This window comes from Natator depressus, chromosome 3 (assembly GCF_965152275.1).
Source record: "Natator depressus isolate rNatDep1 chromosome 3, rNatDep2.hap1, whole genome shotgun sequence".
NCBI classification, from domain to species: Eukaryota; Metazoa; Chordata; order Testudines; family Cheloniidae; genus Natator; species Natator depressus.
The window spans coordinates 185012925-185034773 of record NC_134236.1 but is presented as its reverse complement, the minus strand read 5'-3'; the positions used below and the strand labels follow the sequence as shown (position 1 = coordinate 185034773).

Below are 21849 nucleotides of genomic sequence, written 5' to 3'. Positions count from 1 at the left end.
CAAAGAGGTGGTTGCAGTTGAACAAGTACTTTTTGCCTAATATTTTGAAATATTGGTGGTATTTTGAATATGCAATTCAGTTAACAGGAACAACAATTGCTTAGGCTAGAGTGGCTTAATTTCCCATGTCCTACAAGGAAAATCCAGCCTCCACCTCACTGGCAACAGTCGTCCTCCAAGTAGTGCAAAACTAGTATTGTTCCTCTGTGCAAGGGAAGCCAACATTGTTTTAAAAAACAACAACCCTACAACTCCTGTTTGTTGCAGCCAGGACACTGACTGGGATTGTGCCTGTCCAGATCAAATTTCAAAATCCAGAGATAATTGAGGCCAAATCACAATTATTGGCAATGCATTTATCCATATCATTTTACTGAACGTTTCTTTTTCCTAAGCTAATAATAGTTGGATAGTAAATGTTTACAGTACAGTTACTTAAAATTTCATATAGACTTCAGTCTGCTTGAATCATAATAGAGGTCTGATTTTAATATTTCAGATGTAATTTTTAGCACTCAAACATTTTGTTGTGTAACATGCAGTTGTAAATGCATTTTTTATGAAAATAGGGCTCTCAAGCGATTAAAAATGAATCGTGATTAATCTCACGATTAAAAAAATTAACGATTAATTGTGCTGTTAATAATAGAATACCATTTATTTAAATATTTTTGGATGTTTTTTACATTTTCTAATATTTTGGTTTCAATTACAACACACAATACAAAGAATACAGTGCTCACTTATATTTATTTTTATATATATTTGCACTGTAAAAAACAAAATAAATAGTATTTTTCAATTCCCCTTATACAAGTACTAAGGTGAAATCTCTCTATCATGAAAGTTGAACTTATAAATGTATAATTATGTACAAAAAAAACTGCATTCAAAAATATAACAATGTACAACTTTAGAGCCTACGAGTCCACTCAGTCCTACTTCAGCCAGTCACTCAGAGAAACAAATTTGATTACAATTTGCAGGAGATAATGCTGCCTGCTTCTTGTTTACAATGTCACCTGAAAGTGAGAACAGGCATTCGCATGGCATTGTTGTAGCCAGTGTTGCAAGATATTTACATGCAAAATGCGCTAAAGATTCATATGTCCCTTCATGCTTTAACCACCATTCCAGAGGACTGATGATGGGTTCTGCTCGATAACGATCCAAAGCAGAGAGGACTAATGCAGGTTCATTTTCATCATCTAAGTCAGATGCCACCAGAAGGTTGATTTTCTTTTTTGGTGGTTTGGGTTCTGTAGTTTCCGCATTGGAGTGTTGCTTTTTTAAGGCTTCTGAAAGCATGTTCCACACCTTGTCCGGCTCAGATTTTGGAAGGCATTTCAGATTCTTAAACCTTGGGTCGAGTGCTGTAGCTATTTTTAGAAATCTCATATTAGTACTTTCTTTGCGTTTTGTGAAACCTGAAGTGAAAGTATTCTTAAAACAAACATAGTTGGTGTTGGTCCTGCTTTGAGCAGAGGATTGGACTAGATGAGCTCCTGAGGTATCTTCCAACCCTAATACTCTATGATTCTATGTGCTGGATCATCATCCAAGACTGCTATAACATGAAATATATGGCAGAATGCAGGTAAAACAGAGCAGGAGACATACAGTTCTCCCTCAAGGAGTTCTGTAACAAATTTAATTAACACTTTTTTTAACGAGTATCATCAGCATGGAAGCATGTCCTTTGGAATGGTGGCTGCAGCATGAATGGGTATACAAATGTTTAGCAAATCTGGCAAGTAAATACCTTGCAACGCCCGCTACAAAAGTGCTGTGCGAATAGCTGTTCTCACTTTCAGGTGGCATTGTAAATAAGAAGCAGGCAGCATTATCTCCCTTAAATGTAAACAAACTTGTTTCTCTTAGCGATTGGCTGAACAAGAATTAGGACCGAGTGGATTTGTAGGCTCTAAAGTTTTACATTGTTTTGTTTTTGAGTGCAGTTATGTAATTAAATAAATCTACATTTGTAAGTTACACTTTCACCATAAAGAGATTGTACAAAGTACTTGTATGAGGTGAATTGAAAAATAATATTTCTTTTGTTTATCATTTTTACAGTGCAAATATTTGCAATCAAAAATAATCTAAAGAGCACACTGTACACTTCGTATTCTGTGTTGTAATTTAAATCAATATATTTGAAAATGTAGAAAAACATCCAAAATATTTAATAAATTTCAATTGGTATTCTACTGTTTAACTGTGTGATTAATTGCAATTAATTTTTTTAATCGTGATTAATTTTTTTTGAGTTAATGGCATGAGTTAAGTGCGATTAATCGAGAGCCGTAGAAAATAGTATAAAACGAGTTTTTGTTTTTACCATTAAAATTCATTTTGTATTCTTACATTGATATTTTAAAAACTAGATATGCTGAATTCAGCTTTGGTATGAATGAGAAAACTTTGATTTCTGTTTAACTCTTGAAGGAGTTAAAAGAAGACAATCAGGTATTGTTGGAAACAAAGACAATGTTGGAAGATCAACTAGAAGGGACCCGAGCCCGTTCTGATAAATTACATGAACTGGAAAAGGAGAATCTGCAATTAAAAGCTAAACTACATGATATGGAGATGGTAAGTATTTAAATAGAAGATGACACTCATACCTGTGTTTTTAAGAAAAATATAACTGTTGTTTTTTGAATTTACATTTGAAAGTTTTAATAATGGAAGGCCTTCAAGTCTCAGTGGAAGAAAAAAGTAGGGCCTGAATAGCTTACAGTTTTCAGACACACAAACATGATGTTATTTTCTTCAATAGCTTCAGTTCTGCATAAAGAGACATCTATTGCTAAGGGGAGTCTGTTGAACAGGAATATAGAACCAGTGATAGCAATTAAAACCTTCTGTGAGATAAAGATGGTATCTGGTTGAATATTCATCCAAAATTGAATTGGTCAAAATTTGGAAAGTTGACAAAAAACAGCAAAGTTTTCACAAATATTTTCACAAAAATATTTTCTGTGTTTTGACCAGCTCTAATACAGACAATGCAATATTAAGTTTAAAAGAACAAATAATGTTTGTATAACTATTAACATTATTTTTCTTTTTTAATATGTGATTTATCTTATTTATAATCTTATTTATCTTACCAAAATGCTAGTATGCCTTACCAAAATGATAAACACCCTCCTTCCCTTTACTTTGGAGCTGGGGGTGGCGGACTGAGTAGAGCCACCTCCACAAGCTTAATGCTGACAAGAGAGTTCCTTTGTACAGGGGAAATTTTCCATGATTTGTTTCCAGCCACTTTGAGACCATTGTAATCAGTCCAAAAGTGGCCTTAGCAGACCAGAGAATCCAACTGTTAGTATTTTGTAAAATAATGGTGTGACGGGTTCGGTCACAGAGACCCCCTTGGGACTGTCACCTGACATGCTGGAATTACCTCTGAGTCCGTTTTCCACTGCCAGCTTGGGACTCCAGGACCCTGCCTTGTTGAGCCAGACATGCTAGTCTGCTGCAACACAGACCCAGGTCTGGTCCATGTCCCCAAAGCTGCAGACTTTAACCAAAAGCTGCTCAGCAAATCACCTATCTCCAGCACCCAGACACCCAGTTCCCAATGGGATCCAAACCTCAAATAAATCCGTTTTACTCTGCATAAAGCTTATACAGGTAAACTCATAAATTGTCCTCCCTCTATAACACTGATAGAGAGATATGCACAGCTGTTTGCTCCCCCAGATATTAATCACTTACTCTGGGTTAATTAATAAACAAAAGTGATTTTATTAAGTATAAAAAGTAGGATTTAAGTGGTTTCAAGTAATAACAGACAGAACAAAGTAAGGTACCAAGCAAAATAAAACAAAACATGCAAGTCTAAGCCTAATACATTTAAGAAACTGAATAGAGGTAAATCTCACCCTCAGAGGTGTTCCAATAAGCTTCTTTCACAGACTGGACTCCTTATTCTGGGCCCAATCATTTCCCTGGTACAGTTCTTGTTAGTTCCAGCTCAAATGGTAACTAGGGGATTTCTCATGACCGGCAGCCCCCTTTATTCTATTCCACCCCCTTTTATATCTTTGGCACAAGGCGGGAATCCTTTGTCTCTCTCTGGGTTCTTACCCTTCCTTCTAAACGGAAAAGAGCCAGGTTTAAAGATGGATTCCAGGATCATGTGATATGTTCACGTGTCCTGTGAGACTTCATTACCCACTGGTAAGCTTACAAGTAAACAGAGCCATTTACAACCAATTGTCCTAGGTAATTCGAGCCAAATTTTGGTAAATTTTCAGAATGGAGTGGGGTAACTAGTGGTGTTCCCCTAGGGTCAGTCCTAGGACCAATCCTATTCATTGTATTCACAAATGATCTGGAGAAAGGGGTAAACAGTGAGGGCAAAGTTTGCTGCCCAATCACTTAGTTTTGTGAGATCTTTTTGAAGTTCTTCACAGTCTGCTTTGGTCTTAACTATCTTGAGCAGTTTAGTATCGTCTGCAAAGTGGCAAATGAAATTTAATGTGGATAAATGTAAAGTAATGCACATTGGAAAAAATAATCCCAACTATACATACAATATGATGGGGGCTAATTTAACTACAACTAATCAGGAAAGAGATCTTGGAGTCATCGTGGATAGTTCTCTGAAGATGTCCACGCAGTGTGCAGCGGCAGTCAAAAAAGCAAACGGAATGTTAGGAATCATTAAAAAAGAGAGAGAAAATAAGACGGAGAATTTCTTATTGCCCTTATATAAATCCATGGTACACCCATATCTTGAATACTGCATACAGTTGTGGTCCCCTCATCTCAAAAAAGATACACTGGCATTAGAAAAGGTTCAGAGAAGGGCAACTAAAATGATTAGAGGTTTGGAACAGGTCCCATATGAGGGGAGATTAAAGAGACTAGGACTTTTCAGCTTGGAAGAGAGGAGACTAAGGGGGGATATGACACAGGTATATAAAATCATGAGTGGTGTGAAGAAAGTGAATAAGGAAAAGTGATTTACTTGTTCCCATAATATAAGAACTAGGGGCCACCAAATGAAATTAATGGGCAGCAGGTTTAAAACAAAAGGAAGTTCTTCTTCACACAACACTCAGTCAATGTGTGGAACTCCTTGCCTGAGGAGGTTGTGAAGGCTAGGACTATAATAGGGTTGTGAAGGCTAGGACTATAACAGGGTTTAAAATTCATGGAGGTTAAGTCCATTAATGGCTATTAGCTGGGATGAGTAAGGAATGGTGTCCCTAGCCTCTGTTTGTTAGAGAGTGGAGATGGAAGGCGGGGGCTGGGGGGAGTCACTTGATCATTACCTGTTAGGTTCACTCCCTCTGGGGCACTTGGCATTGGCCACTGTCGGTAGACAGGATACTGGACTGGATGGACCTTTGGTCTGACCCACTATGTCCATTCTTATGTTCTTATCAAGATTCCAGGCCACTATTAATGGCCCACACTTTGCATAGTTACAATAGAACTTCAGAGTAATGCTTCATATTTTTAGCATCAGATACAAGAATGATACATTTATACAAACGTGATGAACACACTCAGTATATTATAAGCTTTGTAATGATACCTTACAAGAGACCTTTTGCATAAAGCATATTCCAGTTACATAATATTCACATTCCAAGCATATTTTCATAAAGCATATGGAGTGCAACGTTACAAATGGCTATTGAATTTTATATTTTTGTGCATTTTGAGGCAGACTATTTTAAAGGTTCATGTTAATTTTTAAAAAAAGAAAAGGAGGACTTGTGGCACCTTAGAGACTAACCAATTTATTTGAGCATGAGCTTTCGTGAGCTACAGCTCACTTCATCGGATGCATACTGTGGAAATTGCAGAAGACATTATATACACAGACACCATGAAACAATACCTCCTCCCACCCCACTCTCCTGCTGGTAATAGCTTATCTAAAGTGATCGTCAAGTTGGGCCATTTCCAGCACAAATCCAGGTTTTCTCACCCTCCGCCCCCCCACAGACAAACTCACTCTCTTGCTGGTAATAGCCCATCAAAGGTGACCACTGTCTTCACAATGACAGTGGTCACCTTTGATGGGCTATTACCAGCAAGAGAGTGAGTTTGTCTGTGGGGGGGCGGAGGGTGAGAAAACCTGGATTTGTGCTGGAAATGGCCCAACTTGACGATCACTTTAGATAAGCTATCACCAGCAGGAGAGTGGGGTGGGAGGAGGTATTGTTTCATGGTGTCTGTGTATATAATGTCTTCTGCAATTTCCACAGTATGCATCCGATGAAGTGAGCTGTAGCTCACGAAAGCTCATGCTCAAATAAATTGGTTAGTCTCTAAGGTGCCACAAGTCCTCCTTTTCTTTTTGCGAATACAGACTAACACGGCTGTTACTCTGAAACCTGTTAATTTTTAAGGAGCGTGATATGGACAGAAAAAAAATCGAGGAACTCATGGAGGAAAATATGACTCTAGAAATGGCTCAGAAACAAAGCATGGATGAATCATTACATCTTGGCTGGGAACTTGAACAGATTAACAGAACTACTGAGCTTTCTGAAGGTAAATGAATACTTGCCACTAGTTTAGATAGAAGTTTGGAATAGCATAGTTAAACAGGGTATCAAAGTAATACTATGAAATAATTTTGAAAATACTGATGCTTGAAGTGACCTATTTGCATGCATAGTTATTTCTACAGTCATACATATAAGGTGAAATCATCTTCAGTAGAGCTATACAGGTTTACACCAGCTGACAATTTGACCCAATTTGTTTAATTTAGAAAACAGCGTGAAAATAACTAAAAGACCTTTATTTATATAATGATTTTTGTGACGTGCTGAAGAAAAATATACCATTAATATAGAAATTTCCATCTTCTTTGGAATCAACTGGCTAAAACAGACATCTGTTAATGATGATAGTTCCACTTGGAATGGCCTCTGCACTTTCCCACTTGTAAAATTAAAGCCCCTGTGCTGTGCACCTCTGGAATCTCCCTCATCTAGTGCAGGATTCTGAGGCTGTAAAGGGGAGTGGCCGAAACATGGGCATAGTTTGACTTCTGTATTTGGGGGCGGGGGACAGCTCCAGTCAGGCCAATGGGGCTGCACATGGTGGGGGAAATTCTGCGCCTGTCCAAGGCTGGAATTTTGGGGGCAACACTCTCCCCCACCAAACTACGTCCCTGGGCCCAAACTATCCTTCAATTCTTTGTGAATCTCTGAAGGTGCAGTGAACTCAGTGTGTGTGAAGTGTCCTAAATGCTTCTCTTGTCATTTTTTCTTTTGCCCTGTTTGGGTTATTTTTATTTTAGTTAGATTGTAGTTAGTCAACTTTTCTTTATTTAAGAAAGAAGAAATGGTTCCTGTCCAGCACAGGCATCATCTAATCCCATACAGAACTGGAGGGTTGGCATAAACCTGCTGATGGTTCTGGACAGATGTGAGGTCTGCTGATCTGTCTCACCCACAGCCTGCAGGGATCATCATCTGAAGCTCTAGAACGGGGTCGGCGACTTTCAGCATGCGGCCCATCAGGGTAATCCGCTGGTGGGCCACGAGACATTTTGTTTACGTTTACCGTCTGCAGGCACGGCCCCCCGCAGTTCCCAGTGGCCGCAGTTACCGGCCAGTGGGAGCTGGAGGAAGCAGCACTACCCTGATGGGCTGCGTGCCAAAGGTCACCGACTCCTACTCTAGAACGTCCTATTGTGGGAATCTCTGCAGGCAAAATCATCAGAAACGCCCAAATTTCCAGGCTGGGATTCCAAGCAGGGCACAGCACAGCCTTCATCAGCTCCAAAATCCTCCCACTCTGGTTTTCCTAAGCTACCTTCAACATCATTGGCAGTGCCTGCTAATTGGCAGAGGAAGTGAAGTCCCAGATTGTTTCCTGAGTGCTGAGACACCCTCAGCACCTAAACATTTTGAAAAATCTTTTCCTGGGCATTATATAGAGAGACCTTATGTATCTTCTGGGTCTCAGTCAGTGTCTCAGTACTTCTTGATACTAACGTTGGCTAAGACTGTTGAATCTGGTTTCAGTGTACTGACTTTGAAACCAGCCAAGACTCAAAAGGCCAGCCTTTCTACTCCCACTCCCAAGACACCTAATGTTGTAGGCACTGGTGTTGATGCTTCAGATCTGAGAACAAGCCTAAAAGAGCTTTACCTGAATCTTGCTTCAATATCATCTGCTGGTACCAAATCCCTAGATATGCAGGGTTTTCCTGTTTGTATGCAATTACCTGGACAAGGAGTGGAGAAAGCATATTGAGAGGAGCTACCTGGTTTCAATAGAGCAGAGCTATCAAAAGAATTTATATACGGTGATTCTTGGGACCATATTACCTGAGAACTGGACATATTTGATTTTCCCAGTGCCATATTGCCCACATTCTAGTCCCAGTACATATTCTACTTCAAGGTTGGAAAGAATTATGAGCTTTCACCCTTTCACCGTCACCAGATCCAGTGAAATAGTTTGGTCTGACACTTGAGAGCGGTTTGAGAGGGGTTCGGTTGCTTCAGATAACTTGCAAGTCATGGATTCATAACTGAGAACAGACACAAATTAATCAAATGTATAGCTATGTGGGGACATTTCTTTGCCACACTATGGGTGAAAATTGCTAACTATCAGGCACTGTGAGCGCTATATCAAGGGACGTACTTCTGACCTTTAGTAACAGCCCTCTAGGAACAACAGAGGGTTGGTGACCACTCTGCTGGATTCCAAAGGGGATTTTCCTGATTACCAACCAACCAGAAGTTATCCCTGAGATATTTTTCCTTCTGACTATAGTACTGACCTCAAACAGCAAGCCCGACAACCATTTGGGGAGCAAAACCAAAATATCTGTCTCAGGGGTAAAGCACATCTGTCTCCAGACTTTGGTTCAGAGCTACATGGGCGTCTTGTCCCAGTCCTTGGAACTTTGTATAAACAAAGAACAAGCTGTACCCTTTGGAACCCTAACCTTAGCCCAGGAAGCTCTACTGACTTAAATTGTAACCCAAGCCCCAGGAGACCTACTCTTTGCAACTAAAACTCTAGACCAGAGAGCCCTGCTGACCCAGACCCTAACCCAACCCTAACCGTAGGCAGGGGAGCCCTGCTGACTCTAATCCTAACTGTAGGCCAATGAGCTCTACTTTTTGTAACCCTAGGCCGAGGATCCCTATTGAACCAGCCCCTTAGACTGGAGGGCCATATAGTTTGTAACCCTAACCCTAAATTGGGGAGTCCTACCCTTTTAAAATCTAACCATAGACCACTACTGACTCCAAACCCAACTGTTGGCCAGGAAGCCTACAGCTCGAACCCTAATCATGGGCTGGTGATAGGGCTGACCTTAGGCCAAATGACGCCCCCCCCACCCCACCCCCCGTCTATTTGTTAAACTTTTGAATACCTTATTTTTATTGCATTTTAGCCCATTTCACGACTTTGATACATGATTTTCATGCATGATTTATCACTGTCATATAAGATGATAAATTTGCTTGCTAGGATCTGTAAATCTGTATTTATTCATGCCATATATAAGCAAATTCATTATTCTTTGAGTGATGTCTCTGTGGGTGCTCTACTTCACGTGTCAGTGCAGCCTGGCACTGTTGATCGGAGATTTTCAATAGTAGTGTCCATCTGGGTTGCGCTTGTGTAGTGGTCGCCTTGCAGTACTGTTGGCACCCCTTCTAGCGCATGTGACCAAACCCCCTCAGTTCCTTCTCAACCATCCTCAGGGACAGAGAGACAAAGCTCCATAATGGTGTTGACAACAAACCTAGAAAAGGAATTAGAAATAGTATTATTTAGAAATAGTTAAGTTTCAGTTAGTAGTTAATTATAGTTTCAACAAAACTCCACACACCCTTTAGTTTCTTTTCTCTGATAAAAGTTACCTCAGCAAGGAACCTTAACAACAGGCCTGGTTCTCCAGGCTTTAAGACATGCAACTCTTGTAGGGATTCTATGCCCATTTTGGGATTCACTATGTGTCACTCACACCACAAAACTGCACTTACTGCAGCAATGTCAAGGCTAGAGCCAGGTGTGATAGAGATCTCCACCTGAAACCTTTCGTCACGGAAAAGTCTCTCCAGCCAGCCTCTGACCCCGAATAACAGGACCCCTCAACTGGGGACTCTCGAGGCATGTCATCACTGGAGGTGGGAAAGACTCCTTTCTCCAAGAAAACGAGGAAAAAAGCAATGTTGTCCCCACAAAGAGAGAACCGTTAAAATGAAAACTGTCTCCTGCGCAGTTGCTATCCTCAGTGCCACCCATGCTGAGAGTGAGCACCTTTGAGGTACTGGGAACCTCTGGCCCCACCCACTCTGGGGCCTCTGCTGTCAAGGGTAAGGAGAGAAGAGGCAAACACAAGCCAGTCTCCTCCTCTAGGGCACTGAAAATGCTGGTGAAAGTGACGGCATCGCAGGCATCTCCAATAACTATGCCAATACCACCAACAGTATCAGCACTGACCAAGAGATCTAAAATGGCACCATCAGCACCAGTTAAACCACTGCACACACAAACGGCACTGACCATGGCAACATCAAAATCGTCAAGACCCATGAACACTGCACCAAAATCCTTGGCACCTTGTTGGTTTACACAACATGCCAACATGACGATGTCCTCCACTCCAGGCTCTCCATTATTCAGCATGGACAGCTCTCTGGTGCAGACAGCACAGGAGCAACCAAATTTTCCCATTGCCCCACATTTTTCAGGCGAGGAGGACAATGACAAGGAGGAGGGCCTCTTCTCATCATGACATTCCTCGCCCACTGGCACAGGACCATTGCTGGGACCCATCAGATCCAGGGACCACATGCCTGAGATATGCAACCATGAAAGGAAAACCCATGGATGTGCCTACCCATACCTTTCGCAATGCAATGGCCAAAATAGGACCCATGGGCGACCTACAGGGCACACTGTCTCAGACCTCCCACTCCTCAGAGACATATACGCCCCATAATGGCCTCCTTACAGGAGGTCTCGGAGGCCCCTGAGGAAATGGGAGAGGAAAGAGACGAAGACACGGAACAGCACATTTTGCCTGCCCACAATTCACCATCACTGGATGAGGCAGCAATGCTACTGCCCCCCACTGCAGTAGACGATTTCAAATAATTTCAGGAGTCATTCCGCCAAGTAGCACAAAACCAGAACATCCCTTTCAAGGAGGTGACGGAAAACCAACACAGACTCCTTTAAATTTTACACACTGCCTCCACATTGAAGATAGCTCTACCCTACCAATGATGCATTGATGGAACCGGCAGACACAGTCTCGCAAACACCAGCAACTATTCCCCAGTGTGTAAGAGAATTGACTGAAAATACTTTGTACCAAGGGGATGGACTTCCTTTTTTTGCACCCCCAGCCCAACTCCCTACTGGTGGAAGTGGCAAATGAACGAGGGGAACAGCCGCAGAATAGGTTGTCTGCTCTAGATAAAGACTAGAAGAGACTAGACCTATTTGGCCGTAAGGTCTGTTGTTCTGCGGCCTTACAGTTCCTCACTACCAGCTATGCTGCCCTCCTGCTGAAATATAATTATGATAATTATAACAAAATGAACAAATTCCTCAATGACATCCCTGAGGAAAAACTAGAACAATTCAAGGCCATTATTAGCGAGGGACAATTTGTTGCCAGAACAGTGCTGCATGCATCCATTGATGTGGCAGACATGGCCACATGAATGACAGCCACGGCAGTAGTCATGCGCAGAGCATCATGTCATCCGGGATCCCAAAAGACCTCCAAGGGAAGATAGAGGACCTACCATTCAATAGAGAAAAACTGTATTCTGCCAGAATGGATGAAGTTCGTCACTCCATGAAGGACTCACTGGCGACTCTCCTCACTCTAGGTGTTTATACACCCACAAGAATGCAGAGACGATACCAATTGTACCAACGTGGTAGAGACAACACCTTGCCATGGCAACAGAGGTCATATGACTCCCAGAGACAGAGACAACGACCGCAGAGACGCCGAACTCAGCAGTAGCAGTCTGCAAAATCTCAAACAATGCCAGCCAAGCCACAATTTTGAAACATTCGTCAAGGGTCTGAAAGATCTCCCCTGTCAAACAGTGCCAACTACAAAAATTACCCACATTTTTGGTCACCGCCTATGCCCTTTTTATTACACCTGGGCACCCATCACCATGGACCAATGGGTACTAGAGATAATAAGGTCGGGTTGCTCCATCCCACTCGTTCCACCGCACCTGCCCAGTCTTCCTCTCCGCCTCTCTTCAGGGACCCTTCTCATAAGTACTGCCTACAACAAGAAATAAATCATCTTCTACAGTTAGGTGCATTGGAACATGTTCTGTCACAACACAAGGGGAAGGGTTTCTATTTCCACTACTACTTAATCCAGAAGAAAAATTGAGGATGGAAGCCTATGTTCCCTTCCCTGTAAGCTGTGCGGTTGGACGGCCGCCCAGGAGAGATTCAAGTGCCGTGCAGCTGATTAGCAGAGCGCTCACATCCAGCAGTGTGTGTTCAGGTGCCCCTCCCCCTGCTGCTTTGCTGCCATGTTACTCCATTCTGCAGCTGCTCCCGGGACCCTTCTACTGGCTGTGTAGAGCCGGGGGGGGAAGGGGGTGCTGATGTCAGGGTGTCACCCTTCCACTGACCCATACCTTATCTCTGCAGAGCAGGGCAGAGGGGACAGCCTGGATCAAGACTCGGAACTGCTGCAGTCTGAGGTCTGAATACTCCAGCCTCTGGGTGATGAGTGAGTGCCTTTCTGAAAGAGACAGCACACTGTCTCTGAGACTTCCCCAGCAGCTAGCTCACACAGTCTCTGTCTCTCTGGCCCCCCCCACACACTCTCTCTCCCCCCCCACTCTCCCCTGCCCAAGTACCTCATCTCCTCAGATATGGGGCAGGGGAGACAGAGCTGAGAGTCAGGACAGAGCAGGAGAGCTTTCAGTGAGTGACTTAAAGAGACAGCACACAACGTCTCTTAGGAACGTCCCCAGCAGCCAGCGCACACACTGTCTGTGTGTGTGTGTCTCTGTCTCTGTCTGTCTCTCTCTTTTTCACACACACACACACACACACACACACACACACACACACACACACTGTGTCACACTCACCTCCCAACACATATTTGTATTATTGTTGCCTTTACTTCTTGGTACTTCCTACAATGCACATATATTATCTGTAATTTTATTCTTTCAAAGTGTGTTATTTTAGTGTTTTGACTGGTCTTTGCATTTCATAATTTTTATTTCTCTTACATTTAAATTTAATTCTTTGAGTAGTGAGTTCTAAAATGCCTAACCTGTCCTGGCTGGAGTAATTATCCCTATAGTAACTTTTTAAAAATATATATTATATCTAGGTTTTTTGTTTCTACTGGTGGTGCACATCCGCACATACCTTGGTGCACATAACATTTATTCTGCATCTGGATGGAAAAAATTAGAGGGAACATTGATGTAGACCCATTTTAGATCTCAGAAAACTCAACAAGTTCATACGAACCAAAGATTCAGGATGGTCACACTGGCCTCAATAATACCAGCACTGAAAAGGGGGGACTGGTTCTCAACCCTCGACCTTCCATATCACCGTACATCCCGCACACAGGAGGTTCTTAAGTTTCATAGTGGGAAGTGACCACTTTGAGTAAAAAGTTCTACCATTTAGACTGTCGACCACTCTGAGAGTATTCTCCAAAACCCTTGCGGTAGTAATGGCACATCTGCGCAGGCAAGGGATCATAATATTCCCATATCTAGACAATTGTCTACTGAAGATTCCCACCCAAGTAGAAACAATAGACATCAGTCAAAGGACTACCATCCTTTTTTGGAGCCTAGGGTTATGATTAAATGAACAAAAATCAACCTCAGTCCCAGTACAACAATTGGACTTCATTGGCACACACCTGGACTTCATAGAGGCCAGACCGTCACTCCCAGTGACCAGATTCCTGACACTGACCAACCTCATATTGGTAGTCACAAACAGCCTGCGGGTATCAGCACGCACCTGCCTATACTTACTAGGTTACACGGCTGCCACCACTTTTGTAGAAGGGTATGCTCGACTACTTATGTGTTGCCTAGAAGGCTGGCTAAGTGCGGTATACATACCAAATGAGCACAGCCTGAACAAAAGTCTAACAGTGACAATGAATGTCCAAAAATCATTACAGTGGTGGACACAACCAGAGAACGTGTGCATGTGGGTCCCTTTTCAACAGGACCCGCCATCTGTACTGATCACAACAGATGTCTCGCTGATTGGTTGGGGTGCTTATGTGAACCACCACACAATCCAGGGGACGTGGTCTCCCATGGAGACACAGTTACGCATCAACCTCCTCAAACTATGCGCAGTTCGCAATACATATGCTCACTTCCTTCCACTGATAAAGAACAAATACGAGTAATGACCAAAAACATTGCATGAATGTTCTACATAAATTGGCAAGGGGGAGCCTGCTCCTGTTGCCTATGCATTGAGACCATGAAACTGTGGAACTGGTGTATAACCCACAACTTCAGTATCACCACCTCCTATATAACCGGTTACCAAAACATGACAGCGGACACACTAAGCAGACATTTTTCCCAGGACCACCAATGGGAACTGTACAACAATATTACAACCCATATTCCAATTATGGGGGTTCCCCCTCATCAACCTGTTCATGACATCACAGAACCAAAAGTGTCCACATTTTTGCTCATGAGCAAGACTGGGGCACCAATCTTTAGGGGACACTTTCCGAATCAGATGAGACGCTCCTCTTCTTTATGCATTCCCGCAGATACAGATGATCTCATGAGTAACACACAGGATATGGGCAGACAAAGCCAAGGTCATGCTAATAGTCCCAGCGTAACCCAGACAGACCTTGTATCCTTACCTGATGTGCATGGCGACCTGCACTCCATGATCTCTCCCACTCAGGTTGGACCTGTTATCACGGGACAATGGCCAGATTCTCCACCTGAATCTGGAGACACTTCACTTGAAGGTGTGGCTCCTCCATGGCGCCGTCATGATGAGTTAACCTGTTCAGAACAGGTTAAATACATATTACTAAACAGCAAGAGACTAATCACAAATACTACTTACATCCAAAAATGGAAAAGATTCTCCTTATGGTGTCAGAATAAACGAAAAACTGCAGTCACGGCACCACTTCCATTGGTGTTAGACTACATACTTGAATTAAAAAATCCATGACTTTCAACAAGTCCATTAAAGTACAGAATGTTTATCCAGAAATATGCATCCCAAATCCAGGATGAGACTTAAACCTGGTCCTCAGAGGCCTCACCAGATCTCTGTTTGAACCATTAGCTACCTGCTCTCTACTTTACCTGTCTATGAAGTTAGCATTCTTAGTCACAATCACATCTGCACGACAAGAAAGCAAATTAGGAGCTCTCATGGTGTACCCTCCATACCCCATATTTTTTAAGGGTAGGGTCACATTGAGACCACACCCCAAATTCATGCCCAAAGTATCTCAACATTTCATCTCAACCAGCCGATCCACCTGCCTACATTCTATCCCGGACCTCATGGAAATACACAAGAGGCTATTCTGCATACCTTGGACTATCAGATGCACAATTGCATTCTACTTAGAACTAAGCTTTTTCGAATCTCTCCAAGGCTTTTTGTGTCCATTACAGAGCATTCCAAAGGCTCTGCTATATCCACACAGAGACTATCAAAATGACTATCTACTTGCATGCATTTATGTTATCAACAAAACAAAACGGACCCCCCCCCCACCATCAGGAATCAAAACTGATTTGACAAGATATATGATTACCTCAATAGCCTTCTTGAACAATGTACCCATTATAGACATGTGTAGAGCGGCCACCTGGGCCTCAGAACACACACTCACAAACCAGTATGCAATAACTCAAAGCTCAGGCTCAGATGTGATGCTAGGACTAACAGTACTAGCCTCATCTATACATAAAACTCCGAAGACCCTTCCATCCTGAGCGGGGCACTGCTCTACAATCACGTGGAGCACGACAGGGACATCACTCAAAGAAGAAGAGAAGGTTACTCACCCTGTGCAGTAACTGAGGTTCTTCAAGATGTGTGTCCCTGTGGGTGCTCCACTACCCACCCTCCTTCCCTCGACTTTGGAGTTTTCAGTAAGGACTCTACGGTGGAGAAAGAACTGAGTGGGTTGGGTCACGTGGTAGAAAAGGCATCAACAGTGCTGCAAGATGACCGCTGCGTACATATGACCCAGACAGACACTGCTACCAAGAATCTCCGATTAATGGCGCCCGGATGCACTGACACCTTTAAGTGGAGCACCCACAGGGACATACATCTTGAAGAACCTCAGTTACTGCACAGAGTGAGTAACTTTCTCTTTCATCTTAGCTTATAAAAACTTTTTAATTTTAAGAATAACTGAAATGTACTAACATCAAGAAATTGAACTATGCACCAAAATTGGGTAGACAAGTCTTAAAACACAAGTACAGTTTCACAATTACACAATAAAACAAAGGTTCACAATATCGCATCTGGGCTCTCACTTCGTTCTCATATCTCACTGGCTGACCAGTGATACCCTGTCCCTTATATACCCACAAGGGCATGGCTGACAACATTCTAAGAGGTTCAAGGAAAATGTAGTTCTCAGAAAGTCTGGAAAGTTCCATGAGATTCTACAAAGGTTCAGAACATTCTAGGAGGTTAGTGAAAAATGAATGCACATACGGAATACCTGAAACATTTTACTTCAAACATTCTATTTTCCCTTTTGTCGCTAACAACAAAAACAGCACCCCGAGCCCGGCACCCCTGAAGCACGGCACCCCAGGAGGTCTCCTGGGTCATCTGCCCCTAAATTGGGCCCTGGCTGGGGATCCCTACTAAACCCAACCTTAACCTGAGGCCGGGAGGACCTACCCTTTGCAGCCCTAACCCTGGAGTGGGGAGCCCTACTGATCCTAAACCTAGGCTGGGGAGCCCTGCTGACCCCAACCCTAATCCTAAATCCTGAGAGATCTACTGACCACAATCCTAACCCTTTAGGGAGCCCTAAAGAACCCAACCTTAATCCTAGGCCTGAGAACTCTACCCTTTCTAAACCTAAACCCCGGCTAGGGAGCCCATTTGACCCCAAGTTTAATCCTAGGTGAAGGAGTCCTATCCTTTGTAAACCTAGCTCTAGTCCGGGGAACCCAACTGACCCCAACTCTTACCCTAGCCGATAGGCATTATCACATTACCCAGCTGACCCCAACTCTTACCCTAGGCGATAGGCATTATCAGGACAGGATTGTATTTCTAACAGTCCAATAGCACCTTATTTCAGTGTGACTAGTTTGGAATGTAAGGATGTGACCGTTCGCTTCTGAGCTTATGGCTGCCTCTGCTACTTAGGCAAAGGCCTTAGCCTAAGAACAGGGCCTCAGATTGTCACAGTAAGAGAAGGCCCTTACACCAGCAGACAGTGATTTTGATTCTCTCTTTTATACCTCTATAACTAGCTAAATGATAAACATATACCTAAATTCTTAAAGTATAGGCCTTTGCAGACAGGCCTGAATATCTATATCCTAACACCCCACATTCCAAACTAGTCACATTGAAATAAGGCAATCTGGGGCTGTTAGAAAGGTGATCTGATCTATCATTTCCAGAGAAAGGGAAGAGCCTAGAGCATGTAAAAGGAAATTTAGTTTGATAGTTTTCTGTTCGGTAAGAACTCACTTATCAATAGACACAGCTGGGAAACCCTTATGTCTTTATAGATATAGTTGTGAAATCCACACTTCTGTATTGTTTTGTCATTATAGTTCCCACTTTGCTATTGTTTGTTTGCATGGTCTCTATCTGGTTCTGTGATTGTTTCTGTCTGCTGTATAATTAATTTTGCTGGGTGTAAACTAATTAAGGTGGTGGGATATAATTGATTAAATAATCATGTTATAATGTGTTAGGATTGGTTAGTTAAATTTCAGTAAAATGATTGGTTAAGGTATGGCTAAGCAGAACTCAAGTTTTACTATATAGTCTGCAGTCAATCAGGAAGTAAGGGGGTGGGAATGGGAACAGGGAATGGGGGTTTGGGAAATTGGAATCATGTTTTGCTAAGGGGGGGAATGGGAAGAAGGACACAGGTAAGGCTCTGTGGTGTCAGAGCTGGGAAGGGGGACACTAAGGAAGGAAACTGGAATTATGCTTGCTAGAAGTTCACCCCAGAAAACATCGAATTGTTTGCACCTTTGGACTTTGGGTATTGTTGCTCTCTGTTTATGCGAGAAGGACTAGGGAAGTAAGTGGGTGAAGGAATAAGCCCCCTAACACCAAGTATGATGATCTTGTTTATATCTTTGTATTGTGAATTACAAATATGTGTGATATATCTGTATTTCAAACTTTGTGCTGTGTTTCTGGGTGATACCCCCAGACAGATTGGCATCAGCATTATCCAGCCTGCTTGATGGCCTATCAAAGGCAATCAGCTATACAATTAACCCATTGAGAGATGGCAGGGGCTACAACTTATGAGTTAGCAAGACATGTAGGGGCATGCTTATGGACAGAGAACTCTAAGGCTTTTCTATGCCATGTGCTGTAAGTTTGTGTTTGGGACAAAGGGAGTACGAGCCACATGGCAAAAGAATATAAAAGGCTGCTGCATCTTCCCCAGTTTGGTCTTCAGTTTTGCTTCCAACCTCTGGAAATTGGGGTTCTCTACAAACAGTTCAAAACAAACTGAAGCATTGAACAAAGGACTGAATGACCCATCCAAGCTGTGGATGTGCTCCAGAGGAACTTTCAAGCCAGCAAACTCACCACTACTGCTAAGAACCTGAAATATGGACTCTGAAGTCTTAAGTATGTATCTGACTCCTTTGACAATATAACAACTCTCTTTTTGGTTTTTCTTTTCTTTTATAATAAACCTTTAGTTTTAGATACTGAAGGATTGGCTGGCAGTATGATATTTTGGGTAAGATCCAAACTAATACTGATCTGGTAAAGTGGCTGGCCCTTTGTGGATCAGAAGGCCATTTTGTATAGTGAGCAGAGTTTTTAAATAACTTCTCACTGTACTGGGCCGTCGTGCTGATTGAGAACCAGAGAACTGGAATGCAATAAAGGGAGCTGTGTGATTTCCTTTTTAGCTTCTTGATAACCAGTTTGGGGGATCAGGAGCACAATTTGTGACTGGTTGGTGAGTCTAACTTCAGTGTTAACCACCAGTGTTAGGAGAATCTGCTCTCCGTTTTGCAGCCTGCCATGACCTTGGCATTTTCAGTGACGGCTACCCTAGGTCACAATGGACACAGCCCAGCAACGTCTGTGTTGGAATTCCTCTCCTACAACCATCACCAACTATGATCCTAACCACCGATGTCTCCCTAATCGGTTGGGAGGCACATCTACACAAACACACAGTGCAGGGCAGAAGGTCATCCACCGAATCCACCTTACACATCAACCTCCTAGAACTACGAGTGGTCCGCAATCCCTGCCGACATTTCCTACTTCTCAAACATAATACCATAAGAGTGATGACAAACAATCTCGCCTGCTGTATTACATAAACAGGCAGGGCAGACTGTGGTCCCACCCTTTATGCTCAGAGGTGATCAAATGGAGGAACTGGTGTATCCAGAACAACATCTGCATTTCAGCCACGTACCTCCCGGGACACCAGAATATCAGTACGGATGCACTGAACAGGACGTTCTCACACAATCATGAGTGGGAGCTGGATATGTGAGCACTTGAACCCATATTCAACCGATGGAGCCATCCCACCATAGATCTCTTTGTCACTCAACACAACACCCGTTGCCCTCAATTCTGTTCCAGAGCAGGAATGGGGTGCAGATCTCTGGGAGACGCGTTCTTCATAACCTCTAACGCACCACTCCTTTATGCCTTCCCTCCCTTTCCCCTCCTATTCTGAGTACTTCACAAAATACAGAAGGACCGAGCTCGTGTCATACTAATAGCTCCAACATGGCCACGACAGATCTGGTCTACTTACCCTCTACACATGATGGTATGCTGACCGATCTCTCTCCACCTAACGCAGGGGCTCCCCTCAAAGGATGCATTCTCCTTCCCCATCCGCAGATGCTCCACCTCAAAGCCTGGCTCCTCCAAGGTTCCAGGGTCTGGAAATCACCTGTTCAGACACGTCAAACACATACTTTTGAATAGCAGGCATGACACGACCAGAACATTTACATTCACAAGTGGACTAGATTTCACTGCTGATGTGCTTCACACCACATTGACACAGCACACACTCCATTGCCACTTATTCTTGACTACATTCTACACTTTAAACAGTCAGGATCGGCCAATAGCTCTATAAAGGTACACTTGGCAGCAATCACTACTTTTCACTCCCCCGTTGATGGCCACTCCGTCTTCACACATCCACTCATAAAACGCTTCTTGAGGAGTATTCAAAATCTCTATCCCCATTTACGAGACCCGATACCGACCTGGGAACCCAGCCTAGTCCTATGTTCTCCAACTAAGCTCCTGTTTGAACCAATGGCAACCTGTTCTTATGTACATCTATCAATGAAAACGGCTTTTCTTGTCACCATCACCTCTGCTAGATAGGTAGGCAAAATCTCGGCCCTCATGGCATATCTACCATAGGCACCATTTTATAAAGACAAAGTTACACTACGCCCACACCCAAGATTCTTACCTAAATTCCCAACATCTTTTCATCTCAGTCAATCGATAAACCTCCCTTGCTTCTTCCCGAAGCTTCACAGTAATCAACAGGAGGGAGCTCTACACACCGAATGTGTGAGGAACACAATTAGCCTTCTACTTGGACAGGACTTAACCCTTCTGGAAGTTGCCATGATTGTTCCTTCCCACCAACAGATAATCCCGAGGCAGTGCTATATTTAAACAATACCTCTGTAAATGGATCTCACAGTCTATACGTTTATCTTACGAACTCCACGATAGACAACCTTCTACCTCAATCAGAACATATTCCACGTGATCGTTATCTCCCCAATTGCTTTCTTAATAATGTCTCCATTGATGACATTTGTAAGACTGCCACATGGGCATTGACAGACACTTTAACCCAGCACTATGCTGTTATGCACAATGCCATAACAGACACTCTCCTTGGACATGCTGTCCTATCCTCAGCAGTACATGTCGCTCCAAAACCCCAGCCTTCCAACTATGGGCACTACTTTATTGTCATCTACAGAGGAGCACTCAAAGGGTTATCACTCAAAGAATAGAGAGTTACTCTCCCTGTGCAGTAACTGAGGTTCTTTGAGATGTGTGTCCCTATGGGTGCTCCACTACCTGCCCTCCTCCCCTCTGCTTTGGAGTTGAAAATATACGCTCTGCATCAGAGAAGGAACTGGGGGTGGTCGGACTGCATAGCACTATGTATACGTTCCGCATACAGTGTAAGAGAGGGGAGGTGTGCATGTGTGGTCCGACAGGCACCGCTGGTGAAGATCTCCGAGCCCAGGTGCAGGTGGCACGGTTGCACCTACAGTGGAGTACCCATAGGGAGACACATCTCGAAGAACCTTACTTATTGCAGAGGGTAACTAACCCTCTCTTTTCAACCTTTTTGGTACTGGCTTCCTTCCTTCCTAAACTGTGTCAGGGAGATCACAGGGACTTGTGCTGGTCCACGGAACTGTTGTTGAGAACACTGTATCAAAGCATACCCAGATAGATTGAAGGCAGCATCTATAGGATGTCTTTGCACAATGTTCCTCATACAGTTTTGCAGAGCTGCTACCTGAAGTTCTCTGTATGTGCTTCAAGCAAATGTTTCCCTAGCTGAGCTCTGATTTGGAAAAG

The 21849-nt window shown here is 43.1% G+C and overlaps 1 protein-coding gene across 10 annotated transcripts in view; it reads left to right on the top strand.

The window, feature by feature from the left end:
* Nucleotides 1-21849, top strand: part of CCDC88A (coiled-coil domain containing 88A) — a 363848-nt gene that overhangs the window by 236681 nt on the left and 105318 nt on the right. For all 10 annotated transcript variants that reach the window (XM_074949474.1, XM_074949473.1, XM_074949477.1 and 7 more), the window contains exons 11-12: nt 2449-2595; nt 6381-6525. In XM_074949474.1, the coding sequence (XP_074805575.1) occupies nt 2449-2595; nt 6381-6525 (292 nt within the window). The remainder of the gene's footprint in view (nt 1-2448; nt 2596-6380; nt 6526-21849) is intronic.